The sequence below is a fragment of the Durio zibethinus genome, chromosome 15 (genome assembly GCF_047325235.1).
Source record: "Durio zibethinus cultivar Kanyao isolate XHJ-2024 chromosome 15, ASM4732523v1, whole genome shotgun sequence".
In the NCBI taxonomy this organism is placed as follows: domain Eukaryota; kingdom Viridiplantae; phylum Streptophyta; class Magnoliopsida; order Malvales; family Malvaceae; genus Durio; species Durio zibethinus.
This window is the reverse complement of record NC_143176.1, coordinates 5,958,441-5,981,763: the sequence shown is the minus strand read 5'-3', so window position 1 is coordinate 5,981,763 and position 23,323 is coordinate 5,958,441. Positions and strand designations below refer to the sequence as shown.

The window sequence follows — 23,323 nt, the reverse complement described above, 5'->3', positions numbered from 1 at the left end:
GAATCATTGATTCAAAAGTCATGTACTATAAAAAAGAATTGAATTCCCCATTTCTTATAGTTTTCCTTATCGGTATTCTTGTAATAACTATTTTACATATAGATTATAAAATTTTTCATCATAAACAGTTTTGTACATACAAGTCATATGTCTATGTAATTGTAAATACAAAAAAAAGTATTACATTGACATGTATAATTAACATGAACAGTTACATGCATCTAAACTTGTTTTTTAGAGATCTATAACATCATTAATTATTAAAAATATAATCATTATTTAATAAATGTAAATTTTTATATAATTACATAAACTCAATTACATAAATATAAAAATTTATTGTCAATTTATAAAAAAATAATCTAATAAATTTTTACATGATCTAAGATGTTTTTATATCATCTTTAAAACACAAAAATGTCAACCAAGGTTTTATATCACTAATAAGAGAATAAAAATCTAAAACGCATCTCAACCTAAATCTTGGCCAAGTTGTACATTTTTTCTGTTCTCGGAGAGAATCTATGGCCTGGTCAAAGACTATTTCATACATTTTTTCTGTTGGATGAACAGCATCCCAGAATACATATTTTGATGCATCAGCGCATGTGCTCATGCCTTTGCATGTATCTCCATACTCTACTGTCCCCGTTCCACGACATCCTTTGGAAGTTTCAGCCAAACCTGTCAATTTTTTTGGGGGTTTCAGAAATATATATATATATATATATATCATTCTTTTGCATTTTAAAACCAAATAAAGAAGAAGAAATAAAAAGGATTGATCAAAGCCAATTACCATATTTTTTGGGGTTGTTCACAGCATCCTAACAACATATTCCGTTAGAGTCTTGAAAAAGGGCATTCAGCCCAAGGGAGGGATCCCAACAACGACTAATCGTGTAATTCCAAGCCTATGCATCTTCTGCAATAATCAAACAACATGGAAAATTAAACGTAAAACCAACAGAAGGTAGCTAGGAAAATAATTATTGAGATTTGTAAAAACTTGTTAATTAATATTTCATGCTCCTGATGTAAATATTGAAACTTGAATTGCACACATCTTAAATGTTATCTTTTAAAGATAATTACATGAATTAACTAAATTAAATTTCAGATTAATGGAATTTTCTTTTTTCTAGGCTCATTCCCTGTCTTGGGTCATCAATTACAAAACCATTAATTATCCTAAAAGCAATAATTTAGGGCTATAAGCAAAAAATTGTTAGAATAAACACATGGCTCAAATGTGATTGATCATTTAAACCTATATATGTAAAGAACATCTTATAGAAGACTACACTATTAAAGTGAAGCATAACATCAAACTTTTAGTCATAATAGACAGCAAATTCTGGGCTGACCGCTTTTCTTCTTTGCATAAAATTTCATATAACACCAGCCTGGCACTTATACATGTTGCCTCAAGCGTTGACATTGAACTTACCACTTCAAGTAGAGAAGCCCCCTCTCTAAGTCCCACTTTCTGTCCTGGATCTTTAGCAAATGGTGGTGGTGCTGCTGCTGGATCAAGATTTTTCCCCTCTTTAGTAACAAGACCCTTAACAAGTAATAAACAACAGAAAATTAAGTATTTATCCACCATGTGGAGGATGAAATTAAAATTACCAGATGGTCAATTGACATACAATTAAAGTCTGAGTATTTAGATTCCCAGAGTCAAACCATAATCATTTTCTAATAAGAAATAAGAAATAATAAAAAAAAAAAAGATCATTTTTCTAGTAAACCTTTTTCCACTTGTTCTGTTCATGCAAGCCTCATCTTTATTACACAAGAGAATGGGCATGTTACGTATCTAAAAGAAGGAAAGGCTTTGCACAAATAGGATGAAGAGTAGTAGAGTAGTGGAAGTATAAAACCATACATTTTATCAAGTAGGAAAAAGTTGTGTGCAGCTATTTTGGGTTTTCCTGTCATCCTCGCAACAGCTTGCACAGCCATGCTAAGAACACCAAGCCCTGCACTGGAAGACAGAAAGGTGGACATGAGAAATAAAGCCAAGAGAGAATCGGCGCAGAGAAACAGCCGAAAAAGTTTGGTGAAAGGCTGAAAGCCAAAGCCTTATCTATAAGTTAGTCAAGTACCTTCCAGCTCCCACCACAACTATCTTTTGGTTTGGAAAGTCAGCCAATGATCAACCTTGTGCTCTTACAGTTTCTAACAATCCAGCAAGTGTAACTCCAGAAGTTCTCTAGGAGACATTAAGCACAACTTTATAAAAATGGTGGCATTCATAGTAATTTCAGAGCAATCTGCATTACACTAGACACTAATCTAGTCCATAAAAGTAGAAAGTTGTTGCACCAAGAGTTTACCCTTTTATCATCATTAAACATGCAAAACCTTTTCCGATAGTGTTCCAGAGTTTCAAAGGTCCCTTTCATTTGAAAATCCTCAAACTGAATGGTGTAACCATCAAATAAACAACATGATATAAACCAAGCATAACACAAAATTCTCACTTGTGAAAGAAATAAACCTGTACAATAGCCTTAGGCCAACCTGTGAAAACTGCTTCCATGAACTCATCAACAATTGATAGATATTCTTCCCCTTCTAACCTAGGTTGTCTTAATCCTAAATCTGTCAAGCTAAAAGAACTTGTCAAAGAAATCCTAACAACCTATCACATAGTCACAGCAATCATATCATATGGTCGACTCTGCAAAGGTAACAACTTCTTAAGAACAAAGTAATTGAGTACACATTTTAGTCACAAAGCCGGTTTTCAAGTAGCCTTTGATTGTTAGTACCAACATCAGCATAACTGGGAGTATCTGTCAGAGACAGATACTGATTGAATAATTAAAGTTATAACGCATGACAAGAGTCACCATAGCAAGAAAAAATTGAAATTTATGGAAACAAACTTTCAAAGCAAGATATAAATAAACTCGACAGCTCTAAGACAGCAGTGAACAACTTTGCGATTTTTCTTGGAAATTATTTGCTAAAGAGTTTCAATGACAATAGAATAAGAATTTATATCCTTTCTCTTTGATTCACATAAAGCTCTAAAGGAGGCAGGTTCTGCAAATGAATGGAAGACAACCACATTGCAAAGTTGAACTACAATCAGTGCAACCACATTCCAAAGATTTTTTTGAGGCAAGATTCATTTTGCTTTCTTTGTGCTTGTGCAAGATGCTAGCATTTACATAGTTTTTCCCCATAATCATTCCCAGACAACAACTTAGCCATATGCCCTCACTGAAACTCTATAACAATAAGTTATTAAAACCATACACTCTTTTACTTATTTTACACAAAACACGGAATGAGTACACAAAAAGCAACTAGCTCATGCTTATGCTCATGCAAAATAGCCTATTTGGATCAAGATTCTTTATGAGCAATTCTCACTCAAATTGGAAATTAAATTGATAGTTACACTAAACAGCGCAAACTACAACTATTTATCAACAATATTCAAGTCAAATTGTTTTGTATGCATTTTCCTACCTGTGCTTAGTATAGTGAGAAGCAGCTATGGCTCAGTCTTCACAGGGTCTTCAACAGAGCTTCTATACTTGGCTATCAGATCCCTAAAATTGGAAGAAAAAAAATGCACACATTTATCAAGTAGAAACATTCAATTGCAAAAAACACAAATCAGGACCAACTACTTGCCTCCTTTGATTTAGCAATTGCTCACTGTCCTCCAGCTTTCGCTGTTCTCCTTCAATAGTCTACATCCAACATCCACAAATTCCCTAGAAAGAAATACTAATACTAACACAGTACCACATTTTAAGAATCTATCATCACAAACCGTAAAACAAAAATGCCATTAAAATTATATATTTTTGTTGTGATATTTGTAATATATACTTATAATTTTGTGCTAATTACTTATAAGAAATCAAGTTGAACTAAAACTCAATCTAACCTAAAGTAAATTTTTTAAATTTAAGTTGAACTCAAATTTTATATCACAAACTTTTTAACTCAATTATACATCGAGCTGAATTAGTAATTAATGTATTTGATATGTACTCAATCGTATTTATGCTAATAGAAAGTTTGATAAAAGTGATATAAGATTAATTTATCAATTATCTATCCGATAATTTTTATATTCATATAGTCTAAAACACTTAGTGTATTAGTATTATGTTTCATGCAAAAATTGAATATTACATTTCATATCAACATGAAAAATACGAAAAATAATTTTTTAGTTTTTGTTAAACCCATATATAAATTTTATTAAAATTTTAACTCATGTTACTTACTTGTCTTTTTTTTATTATTTTCATATCATATTACTATATTATATTTTAAATTATCAAATCTATCCAACTTTTTAAAAGATTTGGATTGTAATACCTTCAATTGTTATAAGGTATATTTTTCACAATAAATTATCAATAATCGTAATTTCATATTAGATTATTTAATTTAGTAATAAATATATATAATATTACGGAATAAATGAATAGATCGTTTGATTTACTATTTGTAAATATGTTCAAATTATATTTATTTTTTTTATTTTAATAAACGATTATAAACAACATTTTAAGATTTTTTAATTAAACGAACATATCACAAACATAACAAAATTTATTCATATTCGATTCATTTGTAAAAATTAATATAATGTTTTACAAACAATTCATGAATATTCTTGATTTTTGTTTATTTATTAAATTTAATAAATGATTATAAAGAATATTTCATGGTTCATTAATTACATTACCAGAACTATATTTAATACCAATAGAAATTTTTGACAAATTTTTTTCATAGATAATTACAAATAGAATACCAACGAATTATCAATGAAGTTGAAAAATGAAATTATCAATTTATTACCATTGAAATACTGATAATTTCCATCAATAAATACAAATGAAAATTTTTTGCATAAAAAAAAATACAAATGAAATAATTTCCATCAATAAATTTTTTGGATGTCTATCAAATTTTGACGCTGTATTTACGAATGAAAAATTATATAAATAACAATGTAGACACATTTTACCGATGGAATATCAAGAAAAAATTTTGTTGATTAATAATTTAGGTGTAAAATTTTTTTTTAATTAATAAATAAAATTTTTATTTTGAAATTTTTAAATCCATTTTCATCGGAATTTCTTTGGTGATTTTCATTTAGGAATAAAATCCCTAACTCTTCTCTTAAACATTTATCTCCCTCACTCACAGTTCTCTTTTCCCACCCCCTCCACTAGACCTTCATCCCTCTTTTCTATCCTCAATTCCTTCTCCGATGGCCTTTCTCCTCCACCGTTCACTGCTATAACATCATTTGTGACGGAGAACATCTCAAAAACGGGTAATCGAGGAAGCTTCAGGTGAAACTATATATATTTTTAAATTGATGCTTCTTTTAATCATTTTTAGAGCCACACAAGCACTAAAGGAGAAGAAATGAGATGCATAGGTGATGGGAGATGGGCATAATGGGTTGACAGCCGCGGCTTACTTGGCTCGTGGCAGCATGTCCGTTGCCGTGCTCGAGCAATACCTATCCATAGAAGCTTCAGGTGAAATTTTTTATTTTTTTTTATTTTTTTAAATTTTTTGTTAATAATATGAGTTTTTATATGGCATTTAATTTGAAAAAAAGGAAAAATTAAAGAGACATGTTTGAATTTGTCGAAGCTAATAAGGACGACGTTTACTAATTGGCTGAACAATTTAAAGAAAAGTAAACTTCCGAGGAAAATGAAATCTATAATTTCTTTGATACTATGTGTGATGAATCATGCTCTCTTTTGAATGTCCACCATGTCTCAAATTTGTATTTTATTTTTATAGTCTCCTTCCAATTTTCAACAAATCAGACAGAACTTTGATGTTTTTTTCTAGGTTTTGATGTAACGGTAAAGTTGAAATTCATTTTAGCTTTTTAAATTTTCCATCAAGTATATTTTCTATGCAATTTTAAACTTTGATTTGTGATGAACTAGAGCTAGTTAGAAAGTCGATTCAATTTGTTGAAACACCAAATCATCTTATTTGAGATATAGTATGGTAAAAAGGAAGTGAAAATGCTTGCTTATTATAAGCCAATAAATAACATATTTAAATTTGCTATATTCTTATTGAGGTTTGTTTGTAATGAATGAGCTGAGAATCTTTTGTTCTATTTCTAATTAAGGTTATGGCTATTTGAATTAATATATTTAACATCACTTAGTGTTAGCAATAAGCCATTTTACAATTTTATGAACCATTGTCAAATGTGAGTTGGTGTTTTTCATTGTCTATGCTTTTTATTGAATTTAACTTTTATTTCTAGTACTTAACTAATTCATCTGTAGGTTCTTTGTCTTCACTTTTCCCGCAATTCATCTATTTACTAATGCCTTCTAAGGGACCAAGGTCCAACCTTTAGCATATAACAAGAGCTAGGTGTCAATTGTTTTGTTTTGTGATAAGGAAGTTAATGATTGAATATGATGGACGAGCCAAAGTTAGAAGGTAGTCCTTGAAGTGAACAGAGTGTGGTTGCCACTCCAACGAGACCAGAATCCAACAAGTCCTTCTAGTCAATCTTGTTCTACACTTATTTTAGTCAGTTGTTGATATATTTGCTTTAGTAACTATATGTAAGAACTTGAACCGGTTAGTATTGGTTCTGGTAAACTGCAAGAAAATGGTACTTAAGGATTGTAAAATATTATTATTCATGTAATTACTTAAAAAATAAATTAAAAAACTAGAATAAAATGAGAGAATTTATAAACAAAGTAGAATTATATATGATTAAAAACCAAGTATTATCAGACAGAAATATTAACTATTACCAATGAAATTTTAACTATTAAAGACAGTTTTTTTTTTTTTTACAAAATTGAAAAGAAAATTTATTAAAATAATGTACAAAATGAAAATTTGGTCGGTAAAACAAAAAATTTGATGGTAAATTACAGATGAACTTATATTATAGATTTTGATTATATTGAAGAAATTTTTGTCCATAAATTTATTGATAATATTATTATAAACAAAAAATAAAATATTATCAATAAAAATTTTTATTGATAATATTTCCTTTTTTGATAGTGTTAAACGAACAAATCACAAATATAACAAAAATTATTTATGTTTAGTTTATTTACATCTCTAATAATATATTTAAAAAAAATAAGTTAAAATTCTTCCAAAATAAAAAAATTTGGAATGTGTTTATGCACTTGGAACTATACACTAGCTTGATAATCAATAATATGATTAACTTTACTCAAAAAATAAAAGGAGTATCAAGATCACCATCACCATTCTCATCAATTCTCTCAAATAACTTAATCAGATTCTGTTTGGAGAGCTCTGTAAATGTTAAGATTACGTGAAAAGTGACAGGAAGTGCCAGCAAAGTGGCAAGTTTCTCTTAAATGTCAAGATTAAACTTATAATTTCACAATTTATCTCATTTTCTTATAAAAAAAAAAAAGGAGATATTATTTTTTAATTAAAAGTTTCCGATAGCATTCTTTTCTAATATTTTTTAGTGCAATTTAAACAAGTTATACAATTAACAAGAATTACCACTGGATCTTGATACAAACTTGAACAAATAATAAATAAGAATAACATAATAGAACCTGAGTTTTAATAATCTATTAAGTATCAAATTTAAAATTAATTGATAATTAAAATGTGCACATTGATGTTTTAAAAGATCCTTGTTTTCAGTCTGCTAGTGGAAAGGATAACAAACTATAAACTTTTAGCTGATAACAACAAGACATAAATAAACAGGAATGCAGTCTTTGTACCCTCATAGAAATTTGCATTCTAATATGATCGCAATATTTGTCTGCAAGTCTATGAAGTTGGGTGAAAGGTTTGTGAAATGCTGCAGCAAATTGACAACTGCTTCATTCACTTGCATCTCCTGAAACTCACATTCATTTCTTCATCTCCCTCCTCTGAAAAGGTGTGTTATCCACTCCATGGTCTACACCACTCTATATCACTACCAATTGGCCATGTTGTTTGTTGAGCTGTAGTAGAGTCTTCCACTATATTTTCATCAATTGATCGGATTGCCTGCAAAACAAATTAAGGCATGGCGTGTGAAGAAGAAGAAGCATGTATAATTCAGTAAATTGAAATAATAGCGCAATAAGGACCATTGAATGAACCCAATAAGAAAGATTGCCACCCAATAGAACAGGGAAGTAATATTGCCAGCCAATTGCATTTTCAATTTCATTAGGAATTAAAACAAACACTTGGATGACATATTTCAATTGAAATCCATAACAAGTTCCCTTGAACAGACGAGATTAATATTGCATAATCAGTAAAGCTGAAGAGGAAATGAAAGCATGAAAAATGTAAAACAGATGAACCTCTCTGTTCATAAGCTTATACAAGTCCAGCTATACAAAAGGCAGGGCAGCTTTTGATACTTTTATATTGAGAGTTAGGGAGCGTAGCGTACCTCTGTTTTGGCATACCCAGATTCCTCTGAATCAACACTAAAGCTCGTGGATATATTGGGACAACCTCTTATGGCTAAAAATTTCAAAGATGGGAATACGAAATGATAACCCACAGAGCTGAAGCTCACAAGGTTCGGTAGCTTTTCAAGAAGTAAGGTGCCCAATTGAGGTATCTGTATCACTTTCCCTTTTTCCTCGCTACCATTTGCCTCATCTCCTGATTGTTCAAATACTTGTTCTAATTTGGAGACGTTCACAACACGTAGAATTTGTAGTTTTGGAAGGCCATGAGCAACACTCACCGGAAAGAGACATTTCAAGTTTTCACATGAATAAATGTGTATTTCAGTCAGATTGGGGAAGCGTATAGGTTGGAGATGATGACCTCGTGATGAAGTTTGACCATCCTTTTCAATAATTTGCCCCAATTCCTCACACTCAATTATCCATAAAGAGCTCAATTGTGGCAAATTCCGAGCGATGGTAGGTGATAAGATATATCTTAACCTTCTGCAACTATCGACACACAATCGAGTGAGGTTTTGAAAGTTGACAACTTCGACGGGATCTTTCCATGCCACCCGCAATTCAGGTAGATCATACAATCTCAGTAGCCTCAAACTCTGAAAAATTATATCCATCATCAAATAACTCTTCAAAATTAATGAGGGTTAAATATTTCATGTTTGGTAATTTTTGTCCTAATTTAGGAACTATTAGATTGCACGATTGCTTCCTTTCTCTCATTTCCTTAAATTCTAACATACGTAAATATATCATTTAACTGTTAATTCAAAATTGTAAAAAATAACTAAAAACTTATTTATTCTTTATTTTTAAATTTTATATAAAAGTTTGATTTTAACTATCTTATCATTAAATTAAATATTTAGCTTTAAAGATCCATTTAAATCATGATTAAATGAAACGACCAATATAAATAAATCTAATTTGAATTAAGTTTAAAATTTAAATTTTTTAAATTTTTTATTCTAATCAATTAAAATTTAGAAAAATTCTTAATTTAGGATCATATCTCTTATAATTATTATAGTACAATTAACTACTCATAATTTAATATTATGTAGGGCCCATCAAAAAATTGTTTAGAAGCCACATTTTAAATGGTGGCTGCATAATTCTTAATTGTGATTGGTTAACTATAATATAGTAAGAAAGATAATTATAAATGAAATACTCTCAATTCATTAATTGAAGTCAAAGACAAATAATTTAATTAAAATATAAAACAACAGTTTTGAAAAGATTAGTTCTATATCATGAATAAAAATGAATACATATGAAACGTTTAAAAACACAAAGTACATACTACATATGGCTTTTCAATATATCTAAGAAATAAAGTTTGTTCTAAGAATTATGATTAAAGAAATATATTTTCTTATATGCGATAAAATATTTATAAAAATATTAATTAATTATTTTATTTGGTTTAATTTTTAACTCAAAACTAAATTATTAATTCAATTTGTTTTGGAAAGTTTTTAGCATTAAACTAAACTAAGCCAAATCATCTAGTTCAGCTTGATTTTTCTGTTTTGGCCAAATAAAGCTCACACTACTCTCAATAGTGCTAAATGGTGATATTAAGGGTTTTTTAGTTCATGGTATTAATTATTTATGTTTTTATTAGAAGAAATAACAAATTTCTGTGCTACCATGCTATTATTTCTGGACTCCCTGATATGCATGTCAGGGATAGGGAATCCTTACAAAACCGGAATCCAATAGGGAATACTCTGAAAATCCCGTAGATCTTTTTGGATATTTCATTTGAGTGACTTGAAAAATAATGCATTGAGATAAGTGGGCTAATCAGACAGAAACTCATCATTAAGATATGAAATGCATTCTTTCAATGCATTTCATCAATACAAATGTAATTAAATAATTACTTATTAAATTATTTTTTATTGATTTAAATAATTAAACATTGATTTAGTGGTAAAATAAATTTTCAAAAATTTGATGTTTTAAATTTAAATCTTACTATTTATGAATTTGATTTAATTTTATCTTATATATAATTTATTGATTTTTTAAGTGAAATATTTAAATATAATTATAATTTCTTTGCTATTAATATTTTCATAAAAAATTATATACTTGCAATTGTAATTAGTAAAATCAAAACTAATTTTAATATTAAAAAATAGTAGATAAATAATACTAAATAGTATGAACAATATGTTTTTATGAGAAGAAATAACAAATTTGTGATGTTAATTATTTAAGGCTTTTTTTATGAGAAGAAATGACTATTTAACATTTTACGCAATAATTAATTGAACCTAAAATGAAATCTCCCAGCTTTTTTCAATTTAAGAGTCCATGTGACATTAAAAATGATTTATTCTGTTTTTTTTTTACTTTTTAAGTTGAAATTCTTATCATATGCACATCCATGTGACATTAAAATGGATTTGTTCTATTAATTTTTGAATAATGATTGATGTAATAGATGAATTAAAAATATTTTAAAAGGTGTAAATGAAAAAACTGAATTTCATAAGATCATAGATGAAAGTAAAATAATATTGCAAAAAGTTTATGGATGCCTGATGCATTTTTATAGTAACAACTATCTTAAAAGTTCACAATTGAGATTTTAATGATCACTACTTAAGTAGAAAGAAGTAGATTCATATTAGTTTTACCCAAAGTGATACAAAGTCTAACTTTTAAATAATGTAGCACTTGAATTCAATCAATGACACACTATGTAGTCAAATTATTTTACTTAGTGTTTGTTTCCAAAGATAAAAAATTATAAAAAGGGTTTCATTTAAGAAAAAAAGAATTTTCTCTCCCAATTTAAATGGATTAAGTTTCCATTTTTTTTTATGTCCGCTCTCGTATCTATTCTTCCATTCTTTATATTCCTCTTACAAAGTATAGTTGAAAGAGTAAACACAAATAAATAGGCTTACCTGTATTTTAGCTGTAATGATAAAAGGAGTCAATTGTGGACAATCTCCCACACGCAACTCTTGTAAAGATGGCAGCGTGAGTACAATGTCATTTCCATCCCTTCCTTTAAATTCAGGCAAACCTTCCAATGTAAGGTATTTCAGCTGTGGAAGACCTTCAGCCATTGAGATTGGAAAAGTATATTCCAATCGAGAGCAATCCCAAATCATAAGTGTTGTTAATTTGCCCAAACTTTGACCATGCGACAATGAGGAAAGAGATGTCAAGTTATTGCAGCCACTTACATGTACTTCCCTTAGACTTTGGAGATTGATGTTTGTCACTTCCGTTTTGGGAATTATTTCTTCCAATTCCAAGCAGTCGGATATGTTCAGCGTTTCCAGTTGCCCAAGACTTTTAGCAACGGACGTTGGGAAGAGATATCTCAATTTATTGCAGTTGTGTATTCTTACAACCTTCAAACTTTGTAAGCTTACATGATGACTGGGTCCTTGTTGTATGCTCCTCAATTCAGCAATCTGAAATAGCACTTGCATCTCATTATAAATTCAATAGTGCTAAATGGTGATATTAAGGGTTTTTTAGTTCCTGGTATTACTTATTTAAGGCTTTTTTTATGAGAAGAAAGGACTATTTAGCAATGTATGAAATAATTAATTGAACTTAAAATGAAACCTCCTAGCTAGATATTTCCTAAAAACTCAATCTCCTATAACGTAAAAATAACTAAATGAGATCAATTTAAACAACTCAAGAAACTAATTATAGTAATCTCCTAAAAATTGAAAACAAATAGTAATAACATATTTAGAATGGACAACACCTACTTCAAATATAAGGAAAAAGACAATTAGCAAAGAAAATGTCGATGAAAATTAGAGTGAATTACATGCATCTATGATTTTTGTATCATATTTCATTTCATTCACGATTTTAATTAAAATTCAAAATTTTCGTTCTCGAGTTTTTAAATTCAAATTCATCAATTTGAACAATCGATCATTAAATTTTGACTAAATTTATCCTCTCAAAATATTTTGTGTGTATGCGTGTATAACTACGTGAACTTGAACGTGATAAAAAAGTGAGAGTTTTTTAAACTTTTTAAGTTGAAATTCATGTCATATGCACATTCATGTGATATTAAAAATGATATGTTGGATTAATTTTTTTAACTATGATTGGTGTAATAGATGAATTTAAAAAATTTTAAGAAGTTTCAAATGAAAAAATTGGGTTTTATAAGATCATGGATGAAAATAAAATAATATTACACAAAGCTTATGGATGCACGATGCATTTTAATAGTAACAGCTATCATAAAAGTCCACAGTTGATATTTTAATGATCATTATTTAAGTAAGAAAAAGTAGATTCACATTAGTTTTATGCAAAGTGATACAAAGTTTATCTTTTAAATATTGTAGCACTTGGATACTTTTTGGTCACCAATTTATCAAGAAAAAATATTCAGTCAACGACATTAACACTATGTAGTTAAATTATTTTACTTTCTTAGTGTTTGATTCCAAAGATAAAATATAGAAAAAAAAAAAAGATTAGATGAAAATTTATAAAAAAAGGTTTATTTAAGAAAAAAAGAATTTTTTTCTCTCAATTCAAATGGATTAAGTTTCCCTTTTTTTTCGCTCTCTTTCTATTCTTCCACTCTTTCTATTCCTCCTACCAACATAGTTGAAAAAGTAAAAACACAAATAAATAGGCTTACCTGTATTTTAGCCGAAATGATAAATTGTGGACACTCTCTCATTTCCAACGCTTGTAAAGATGGCAGTGTGAGTACAATGTCATTTCCATCCCTTCCTTTAAATGCAGGCAAACCACACAATGTAACCTTATGCAGCTGTGGAAGATCTTCAGCCATTGAGATTGGAAAAGTATATTCCAATCGAGAACAATCCCGAATCTCAATTGTTGTCAATTTCTCCAAAATTTGACCATGCGACAGTGAGGAAAGAGATGTCATGCTATTGCAGCCACGCACATATACTTCGCTTAGACTTTGGAGATTGATGTTTGACACTTCCGTTTTGGGAATTATTTCTTCCAATTCCAAGCATGAGGATATGTTCAGTGTTTCCAGTTGTCCAAGACTTTCAGCAACAGACGTTGGGAAGAGATATCTCAATTTATTGCAGTTGTGTATTCTTACAACCTTCAAACTTTGTAAGCTTACATGATGACTGGGTCCTTGTTGTATGCTCCTCAATTCAGCAATCTGAAATAGCACTTGCATCTCATCATAAATCCCATAAACAGTGATTAAAATTTGACAAACTATATCATCTCCCAATCATGTGTATGTATGTCCATGTGAATTATCATGTGGTAATATGGTGTTCTTTGACTTTTTAAGTTAGAATTCATGTCATATACACATCCATTAAATTTTTAACAATAATTGGAATAATAGATGAATTTAAAATATTTTAAAAGGTTGTGTTTTATTAAATTTTTAACAATGATTGGAATAATAGATGAACTTAAAACATTTTAAAAAGTCGTAGATGAAACAAATTGAATTTTATAATAACGTAGATGAAAGTAAAATAATATTGCACATAATTTATAAATGAAAGTAAAATAAAGAAAGCTATCATAAAATTTCACAATTGAGCTTTAAATAATCATTGTTTAAGTAGTGAAGAAGTAAGTTTACGTTAATTTTATGCAAAATGATACAAAGTCTATCTTTTAAATATTGTAACTCTTGGACTTGAACTTTTCGAACACCAATTTATGAAGAAAAAAATAAATTCTGTCGACAACATTAATACCATGTTTAATTGGTTGGAAGAAAAATAAAGGGAGGGAAACAGGTGAGGAAAGCAAAAAGAAATGATAGAAAAAAAATTAATTTTCTTGTTTATTGTTTGGTACCAAAGATAAAAGAAAAAAGAAAAAGGATCAGAAGAAAAACTATTAGAAACAAGGTTTTATTAAGTATAAAAAAATGTTTTTCTCCCAATTTAAAAGGATTAAATTTTGATCGATTTTTTTTTCTTTCCACTCTCTATTCTTCCACTCTTTTCCACTCCATCCAACCAAGCACAGTTGCAAGAGTAAAAGAAAAAAATACAAATAAATAGGCTTACCTGTATTTCAACTGAAATGATAAATTGTGTACACTCTCTCATTTCAAACTCTTGTAAAGATGGTAGCGTGAGTACAACGTCATTTCCATCCCTTCCTTTAAATTCAGGCAAACCTTCCAATGTAACCTTATTCAGCTGTGGAAGACCTTCAGCCATTGAGATTGGAAAAGTATATTCCAATCGAGAGCAATCCCGAATCGTAAGTGTTGTCAATTTCTCTAAACTTTGACCATGCGACAATGAGGAAAGAGATGTCAAGTTATTGCAGCCACTTACATGTACTTTCCTTAGACTTTGGAGATTGATGTTTGACACTTCCGTTTTGGGAATTATTTCTTCCAATTCCAAGCATGAAGATAGTTTCAGTTTTTCCAGTTGTCCAAGACTTTTAGCAACGGACGTTGGGAAGAGATATCTCAATTTATTGCAGTTGTCTATTCTTACAACCTTCAAACTTTGTAAGCTTACTTGATGACTGGGTCCTTCTTGTATGCTCCTCAATTCGGCAATCTGAAATAGCACTTGCATCTCATCACAAGATTCAACCTCCAATCTTTCAAGACTTTGTGGAATTGGTATTGCACATGTCATGTCCCTGCATTGATCTATCATCAAAGTTTTTAATTTGAGTAAAAACCCTTGCGGTTGATGACCACTGCACAGCTCTTCCAAACCACGCATATTTGTTAAAGATAATTCTAACAAATTAGGGAATACATTGGTTAGCACCTGCTGCTTTCTAGTATCAATGAGACATTTCATATGCTCGCAACTCTCAAGACCCAGATAAGTCAGCTTACCGAATACCGCATGGCCCCACTCCAAGCTTGGAACAAGATTTTGGCAACCCACCACATTTTTCAGATTAAGAGATTCTGTATCCCCAAATAACTGCTTGCATGCCTCTATTACAGACCACTCAATATTTAAAGATCTCGAGAATGGGCAGATCTCCGAGTCCATCTTCCTTTTATAAAAATCAGAAAAGCCAAAGCCAACACATACATAAAACCTTTGTAATTTACAGAACACAAAGTCTCTTGGAATATCTTCAGAACAAACCTCTAAAGATAATATAATCAAGTTTGACAAGGAATTCAACTCTGATAGACTGGCAAAGCTATCTTCTTGAACTGTGTTCTCAGTGGCCCATTCTAATAATGGACAACCATGCAAGTATAGTTCTTCTAATTGGGACAATCTTCGCATTAACTGAGGAGGGATTCTCTGTAGTTGTTCACAATATGATAAATCCAACAATTTAAGATTATCCAAGTCACCTATATCTTCTTGTAATTCTTTGATATCAGACCAACTAAATGAAAGAACCTCAAGTTTCTTCAACTTCCCAAGCACTGAGATGTCCAAGAGTTTGCAACTTTCCAAATGTAGAGTTCTAAGGTTTGTTTGAAATTGAAATGCATCTGGAGATATTAATCTAGAATTCAAAGTGCAAGCTTTTAATGCTTTCATTCCTTCAAAGAATTCAATTGAAGTTATCATGTTCCCATCTCCACCAAGTAAAAGAATTTTGAGATTTGGGCATACCAGTCCTTTAGGAAGTTCAACAATCCGACTAGTCTTGAAGGAGACTGCTTCGTAAGGCTCAAAACTTTCATCCTTTGGCCACATTTCAACAACCTCAGATTTTATCATAAAAGAAAACTCCTTTCTGCGTGATGATATCCACAAAGCAACGTCACGAACCATGTCATGCATTTTAACATGCCTTTCTCCACAGTTTAACAACAAACAAGAATCCTTGAGGCTGCCCATTGCCGCAAGCACTACTCTCCTCACTGCTTCAATTGAGCCCATACCTTTACACAACTCTAATCCCCATGCATATCTCACCAGCTCCTCTACATTAATCTCATAATCTTCAGGAAATAAAGAGCACAACAAGAAACACATCTTGGTCTCCGTATCATTCAAATAATCAAAACTTACCTCAAGAACTAGGTAAGCATTTTTTTGATCCATGTCCTCTATGTCAACCAATCTACGGTTTTCGAGTCTCCAATATGCTGCTTCCCACCTATGATGATTTTTACCTTTTAGAGCACTTCCCAAAGTGACTATAGCTATGGGCAAACCATCACACTTTTTGATAACTTGAGATGCCACATGTTTAAAAGCTTCATCAGAAGAGTTATCTAGACCTGCTTTCGCCTTAAATAAATTCCAAGCTTCATGGTCATCTAAACAACCAAGTGATATTGTCTTTTGACAGTCCATAGCAACACATATTGGAAGACGGCGTGTTGTTAAAAGAATTTTGCTTCCTTCATGATCCTCAGAAAATGGAATTCCTATGTCCTTCTTTAAGTCAATTTTTGCCCAAACATCATCAAGGATTATTAGAATCCTTTTCTCCTTCCGCAGTTTCAACCAGAATTCTTGGATTGATATTCTTCCTTGGTCATTCTTCATATCGAAATCTAAGTCTTTTGCAATTGCATCTTGAATTGTTTCAAAGTTTGGCTTTTGAGACACAGTAGCAATCGCAACTTTGTCAAACAGATTTTGTCTTTTGGCATAAGTTCCAACTTCATGCACTAGGGTTGTCTTGCCTACCCCTCCCATCCCCCACAATCCAATCATGCTGACATTGTCATCTTGTAGGGCCTCAATGATCTGCTTGGAAGCTGTTTTTGAAGATTTAGAGGCCATAAAATCCTTGGATAAGTGGAATTCTATTGTGGAAATTGAACCAGGTGAACGGTAGCCCACTCGTCCAGGTTGACCAAATTTGGTGGTCTTCTTTAGAAGCTCACAAATAACAAGAGTGTTCCTCGTTACTTTCTTACTTAAGCGATACCGCCAAATCCAATCAGGACACCAATTGAAAAATCTCTTATTTTGTTTTATTTCATTTTCCAATGTTTCCATATTTGATAGGATTTCGTCCACCTTTGATACCAAGCCTCCAACAGGATCTTCAATTGCTAGAAGTCGCCTGTCAGCATCCTCAATCTCATGTTGCAGCCGAGCTCGAGCGCTTATCAGTTCGTCTTTTCTTTCCTTGAGCATTTCAACATTGCTGCGGAAACAACAAATGTAATTAAATTGACGTCCTACTGGCTTCGCCACCCAATCCACGAGCAGTTTTCCCACACAATCAGAAAGAGCTGACTCGCAAAACCCACAATCCATTCTTGACAAGCTCAAGTTGAAGAAACTTCTGCCAAGCGAAAAAATATTAGCTATGAGATAAATCATGGTGATGATAACAAACATAAAATTAAAGAATAATGAAGGCGAATTCTCTAAACATACCAAGCAAGGTGAAGATAGTCCAAAGTGTGAAAACCAACTGCTTTTTCTTCAGTTTTCTGCCAAGTAACCCTTTCTAAGTACGTAGCAAAGCAAGGTGAACACAAATCAAAGTATCAGAACCAAATGCCGTTTCTTCAGCACTCTGCCAACCTGAAAACACGAGATAAAAAAGTATTTTAAATAATTTACAAGGAAATATTACTCAGAAAATAGGAAATAAAAAAGTTAGTATTGATATGATAGAAAACCAAAAATCATATCATACTACAACAATTAAGCAACAATTTTAAAAATGAATAATTACAGGTTTGGTCATCTAATTTTAGTTAATTTTTTATTTTGGACACCAAACTATGAAAAGTAATGATTTAGTCACCAACATTATAAAGATTTGTTTCTTTGATAATAGAACCGTTGGATGCTATTACTGCAAGAATATATAATTTATAATCATATTATCTATAATAATTATAGTACACAATTAATCAATCATAATATATAATAGTGTGAGATGCATCAAAATTTTATTTCATAAGTGGATCCTACCTACATAATTTTTATTAAGAAGTTATTAACTATAATTATTGTAGAACAATTAACCAATTAAAATTCAATATGTTTGTAGGGTTCACAAAATGTAGAATCTATACTTATAAATGATAGACTTTTACATACATTTTTTTTATAACAATTAGGATTGTAATAAAAAAAAAAATAGATAATATTCATTTTTTATTGTAATTGAATAATTATAAGATTGAAGTATAAAGAAATGGTAGGGTCCCTGTCACAGCTACACTTATATTCCCACATGACCTAAGCTCAATTGCCCCATGGTTATGCCTGAGTGAAATTATTTATTTAAAAAAAAAAGCTCCTCATAAAAAAAAAAAAAAATCAATTTGTTTAATTTTCCAACTTCTCTGGACGACCCTACTTCATTTAATAGCACCCCATAGTTTTTAAACTCCGATGTCGGACCATCATCTGCTATCATCGTACGCCGCTCGCCGGCACCGTTTTTCTTAAAAATCACTCAAGTCTTCTCCTTGATCCTCCCTTTGCTTATATCAGATCATATTTTCCTAAAACCTCCTAGAAAATCCTAAATTTAAAACCAAACCCAAGACCTTAAAAACTAGATACGCCACCCTCAACCACTTATCACCACCAACGGCACCGTTTCCTTTTTCCTCTCATCCGGCTCTACCCCGTAACAACTAGAGAAGCTCCAAAACCCCAAGATCAAGACTGTGGAACCCAAAACGGCTCCCTGCATCTGCCTTTCTCCTCCACTACAACCAAATTTTTTTAAATATTGACAAAAAAAAGTTTAAATGAATATTCCAGCCTTACCACTTCCAGATAGAAGTAATATATCCGAAGCTTTCAAGAGAAAATTTGCTTGAGAAATAAATCCAAAGCTTTTCAGATCCGATCTGCTTCACTGAAAAAATTGCAAATTAGATCAAAAATACGTAAGAAACAAACCTTATTCGTACAAAGAGAAAGCGATAAAGAAGTTGTTGCATTTACCTTACTTGGTGCCTTCTAGATCTGAAAGGATTTATTCATGACGGATCATTGAAAACAAAGAAAAGAAATTTGAAGATTGGATTTTTTTTCTCTTTTTTTTTGTTTTTTTTAGATGAAAATGACAAACAAAGTGGAAACTAAAGAGCAAGAAAATATTGAACTGTAGCTCTTTTTTTTTTTTTTGAAGTTACAAGGACAGAAAGGTATAATCAAACAAAATTCAACTGAAGTTTTTTCTTTTTCTTTTTTTTCTCTTTTTGAGTTGAAGGAAAAGCCAACAGAGTAGAAATCAACCTTAAAACTCTTAGGCCAAAAGAAAAAAGAAATCAAGCTCGCACTGAAATGATCCAAAAGCTTGGTAATTGAAAAAGGAACGTTCACTTATCTATCTGAAAAATTCGAACAAAAGAGATTAACAGTTCACTCAGCTTCTGACAGCAGAAATGGGTTTTTGCCTTTTTTTTTTCTTTTGCAGGTTTTATGGGCAAAGGATTTGTTTCAAGATTAGTACGTAAGATGTAGAGAAAAGGAAGGCTTATTTTCATTCTAAGTCTTCTTCTTTTTCTTTTAATATTGTTATTTCATTATTAAATTTCGTAGTGTCCGACAATAGCCATGTGACCGATAGAAGTCATTGCCCATCACTTCCTTTCTTGTCGGGATCTTCTTTGTTTTATTCTTCCTTTCTTATCTAAGCAATGGAAGACAGCCCAAAAATCAGTCCCTTTATTGGGGGAAATTTCCGAAAAGTAACACAAATATTTATTAATTCGTACCATATTAAAAATAATTAGTGAAAATAAAATAATATATTAATAAATAAAATTGAAAATTATTTTTATAATCGTAATGTTCAATGATCTTTATTCAAAATTATAATATATGTATATTTAGTTAATATGTATGTATAATTATTTTATAAAATACATACATCCAAAAAAATAAAATAATTACATTTTTGGATATTAATATTATAAAAATAAATTTAATTTTTTATTAATTTGAATATAAATATTTCTTTCCAATTAATTATTTTTTATTATAATATCAAATAATAAATATTTTTTTATTAAAATACCTTTCGTAGGTCTTTCTTGTTTATGGAACTATTGTTTCATCCTCTTTATCGTCAATAAACGAAATTCATAACTAATTCAAAAAAATTTCCCATTAGAACGACGACGGCAACAACGGGCCGGCAAGGCGTTCGGCTGAAAAAGAAATGAGAGAAAAAAAACAATCATTTTTTTTGGATAAGCAAGGAAAATTGACAGAAAAAAATTTTTTTTAACCTTTTATATAAACGGTGAAAACGAAAATGACATCGTTTCTATAAACGCCCAAAACGATATCGTTTAGGCCAATGAGGATCCGTGCGTTAACCCGTACCTACCCGAGGTCCGCGCACCCGACCCGATGACCCGCTTCTCTATCAACCTCTGACCGATCGACTAAACCAGAACTGAACCGCCCAAACCGAATCGAACCGGTACTGAACCGCTGAGCCACCCAGACCATGCCCAAACCGAGCCGAACCGTCGGACCAAACCGCCGAACCGAACCATTCGTTGATCGGTCCGGTTCAAGTTAAAAAAAAAATTTTTTGAATTTTTTTTATTTTTTATATATTATTTTATTAATATTTATGCATATTAAAATATTTATATTTGATAGATTAAATGATGAAATATATGGTTAAATTTTTTTATAATTTTGTTAATTTTTAAAATAAAACTTTTAAAAAATAAAATAATATAAAAATAAATTTAATAATAATACTAAACTAATAAAAAATGTAGGAAAAGAAAATTTGTATCCGACGATGAGATTCAAAGGTATTTGAGTAGTGATGCCTACAAAATCTCTAGGTGAGAAGATTTTTTAAAAATACTACCAGTGTATTGGAGTATTTATAAAAAATTTTCAATACAGTAAAATTTTTTTAAAATAATAAATAAAAATTGATTAATATATTAAAAATATAAGTAATAAAAATGAGAAAAAAAGAAATTTTATCCAATGATGAGATTTTAAAAGTATTCCGAGTAAAGACGCTTTAAGAAATCACTAAGTGAGAAGATTTTTGGTAAAATATTACCAGTGTATTGAACTATTTATAGAAAATCTTCAATATAATTAAATTTTTTTTCTTCAAAATTTCAATTAAAAATAAATATTAATAAAATAATTAATAAAATTTCTAACAAAGGAGAATAAAATGTGTGCATAAACATGGTAACATTTTTGCATTGCATGTATGACATTTTTTTACGAAAAGTAAATTTGAGTCTCGAGGATGAGATTCTAAGGTATTACGAGAAGCGATGCCTAAGAAATCTATAGGTGAGAAAAAGTTCTTATAATGTTATCAACGTACTGAAACATTTTAAGAATTATTTCAATAAAAAGATTTTAATTTATTTTTCTCGAGAATAAATTTTTTTTCTAATAAATAAAAAATCAAGGAAATTATTTTTTGAACACTGAAAATTGGACTATTTTTATCAAAACCAAAGGATAACACGTTGTTAATTGGTATCGTTTTTTAACGGGCGCTGTGGGGGTACTAATCCTTCCTCACGCGTAACCGACTCCTGAACCCAGATTGTTTTGCAGACAGTAAAATTATCTTTTTAATAAATTTTAATTAATTTTAAAACTTATTAAAAGGATATGTTTTAGTAGGTGGCCAATTGCACCTAGCCAAAAAAAGATTGGTGGTGACTCTGTTATTTTTTATTTCATTTTCAAATTCATCGGGTGAACACAAAACCATTACGACAGCTTGGCGACTCCACTAGGAAGCCTTTTGTTTTCGAGAGTCAAGCCAAAATTAACTACTTGTTATCCTCAAATTTTGATTTAAACAATCTTAATCAATTTCTTAGATTTTTATTTTTCATTTTCAATAAAAAAGGTAAAAAGGCAAAACAAAAAACAAAACAAAACAAATCAAAAATAAAAAGCAAAAATTCACACACATTTCTTTTACTATGCCTCTTATGTTTTATTTTTCTGTATATATTGCTCTCAATAAATTAGGATATATTTGCACACAATGGCATGATGCATCTCATACATGAGCTCTATACCTAGGTTCCGTCCTTTATAAGAGAAAGTAAAGTACCTATGCTCTCGTGAGGTGATAACCTCCGTAATGGCAAGCAAAATACTTTCACTTGAACTGAACCCTTTCCGTTCGTAGCCTATAATGGGTAAGAATCGGGGTGCCTTACTAGTCCAACATAGATGATAGAGAGGAACAATTTGAGAACCTTTAGACACTGTCAATCCAAATCCAGCACATAATAAGCCTAGGAAACCAACTTTATGTAGAGCCTTGTCCATCCTCTTGTAGGAAATACCTAAGAATAAAAGTTGTGTATAATACGAAATAAAACAAAACAAACAAAAAATCTCAAAACAAAAAGAAACACTAAAAAAATAAAAAAATATTTTTTTCTTAAACCACATCCTCACACTAACTCAATTTTGTTTCATTTTTTTTCTTTTTGCATTAATCATATCATACAATTTTGCATCGAGATATTTGCTCTAGGACATTTCTTCCAAGAAATTTTCATGGATCCCATAAAACTATAGATTTGCTCATCCTCAATCAGTGTGCCATGTGAGTCTTATAATGAAGTACATGTTTGATCGAAAGAAGCTCAACAAAAGAATGCAGATTGTTTGCCTACTAGTTATGTGTCTGAATTACCCAAGAAAGTGCATTTAGATATCACACAGAATGATTTAAAAGAGTTAGTTATTGTTTGGGATCAGTTAAGTGAAGAAAAAAAAGAAAACTTTTGTAAAAGTATGGGCAGATTGCATCCCTTATTTCAGTAATGATTGATGAACAGCTAGTCAAAATAGCTATACAGTTTTGGGATCCATCCTATAAATGCTTCACTTTTAATTAAGAAGATTTGGTACCAACTATTGATGAGTATCCGATTTTACTCAGGATAGAACTATAATTTTCAG

At 30.4% G+C, this 23,323-nt stretch overlaps 1 protein-coding gene across 5 annotated transcripts; it reads right to left on the bottom strand.

Annotated features, from left to right (window-relative positions):
- Nucleotides 1-505: 505 nt before the first annotated feature.
- LOC111295800 (putative disease resistance protein At4g27220) lies at nucleotides 506-19,892 on the bottom strand. 5 transcript variants are annotated; one of them, XR_016328123.1, is made up of 11 exons: nucleotides 19,334-19,892; nucleotides 19,154-19,244; nucleotides 17,798-17,947; nucleotides 3,658-3,716; nucleotides 2,507-3,572; nucleotides 2,343-2,426; nucleotides 2,112-2,218; nucleotides 1,892-1,990; nucleotides 1,451-1,564; nucleotides 800-925; nucleotides 506-684 (listed from the first exon to the last, which is right to left on the bottom strand). XR_016328123.1 is itself a non-coding variant. In XM_089744491.1 (8 exons), the coding sequence occupies exons 4-8, from the start codon at nucleotides 17,672-17,674 to the stop codon at nucleotides 7,945-7,947; spliced, it is 4,917 nt and encodes a 1,638-aa protein (XP_089600617.1). In that variant the 5' UTR covers nucleotides 17,675-17,702; nucleotides 17,798-17,947; nucleotides 19,154-19,244; nucleotides 19,334-19,870; the 3' UTR covers nucleotides 7,610-7,944. The 5 variants fall into 5 exon arrangements, 1 of the variants encoding a protein (XP_089600617.1); XM_089744491.1 differs by lacking the exons at nucleotides 506-684; nucleotides 800-925; nucleotides 1,451-1,564; ... (3 more) ...; nucleotides 2,507-3,572; nucleotides 3,658-3,716 and adding exons at nucleotides 7,610-8,052; nucleotides 8,450-9,073; nucleotides 11,402-11,920; nucleotides 13,132-13,641; nucleotides 14,519-17,702 and having other exon boundaries at nucleotides 19,334-19,870; XR_016328126.1 differs by lacking the exons at nucleotides 506-684; nucleotides 3,658-3,716; nucleotides 17,798-17,947; nucleotides 19,154-19,244; nucleotides 19,334-19,892 and having other exon boundaries at nucleotides 817-925; nucleotides 1,451-1,521; nucleotides 2,530-2,655.
- Between the last annotated feature and the right edge of the window lie 3,431 nt (nucleotides 19,893-23,323).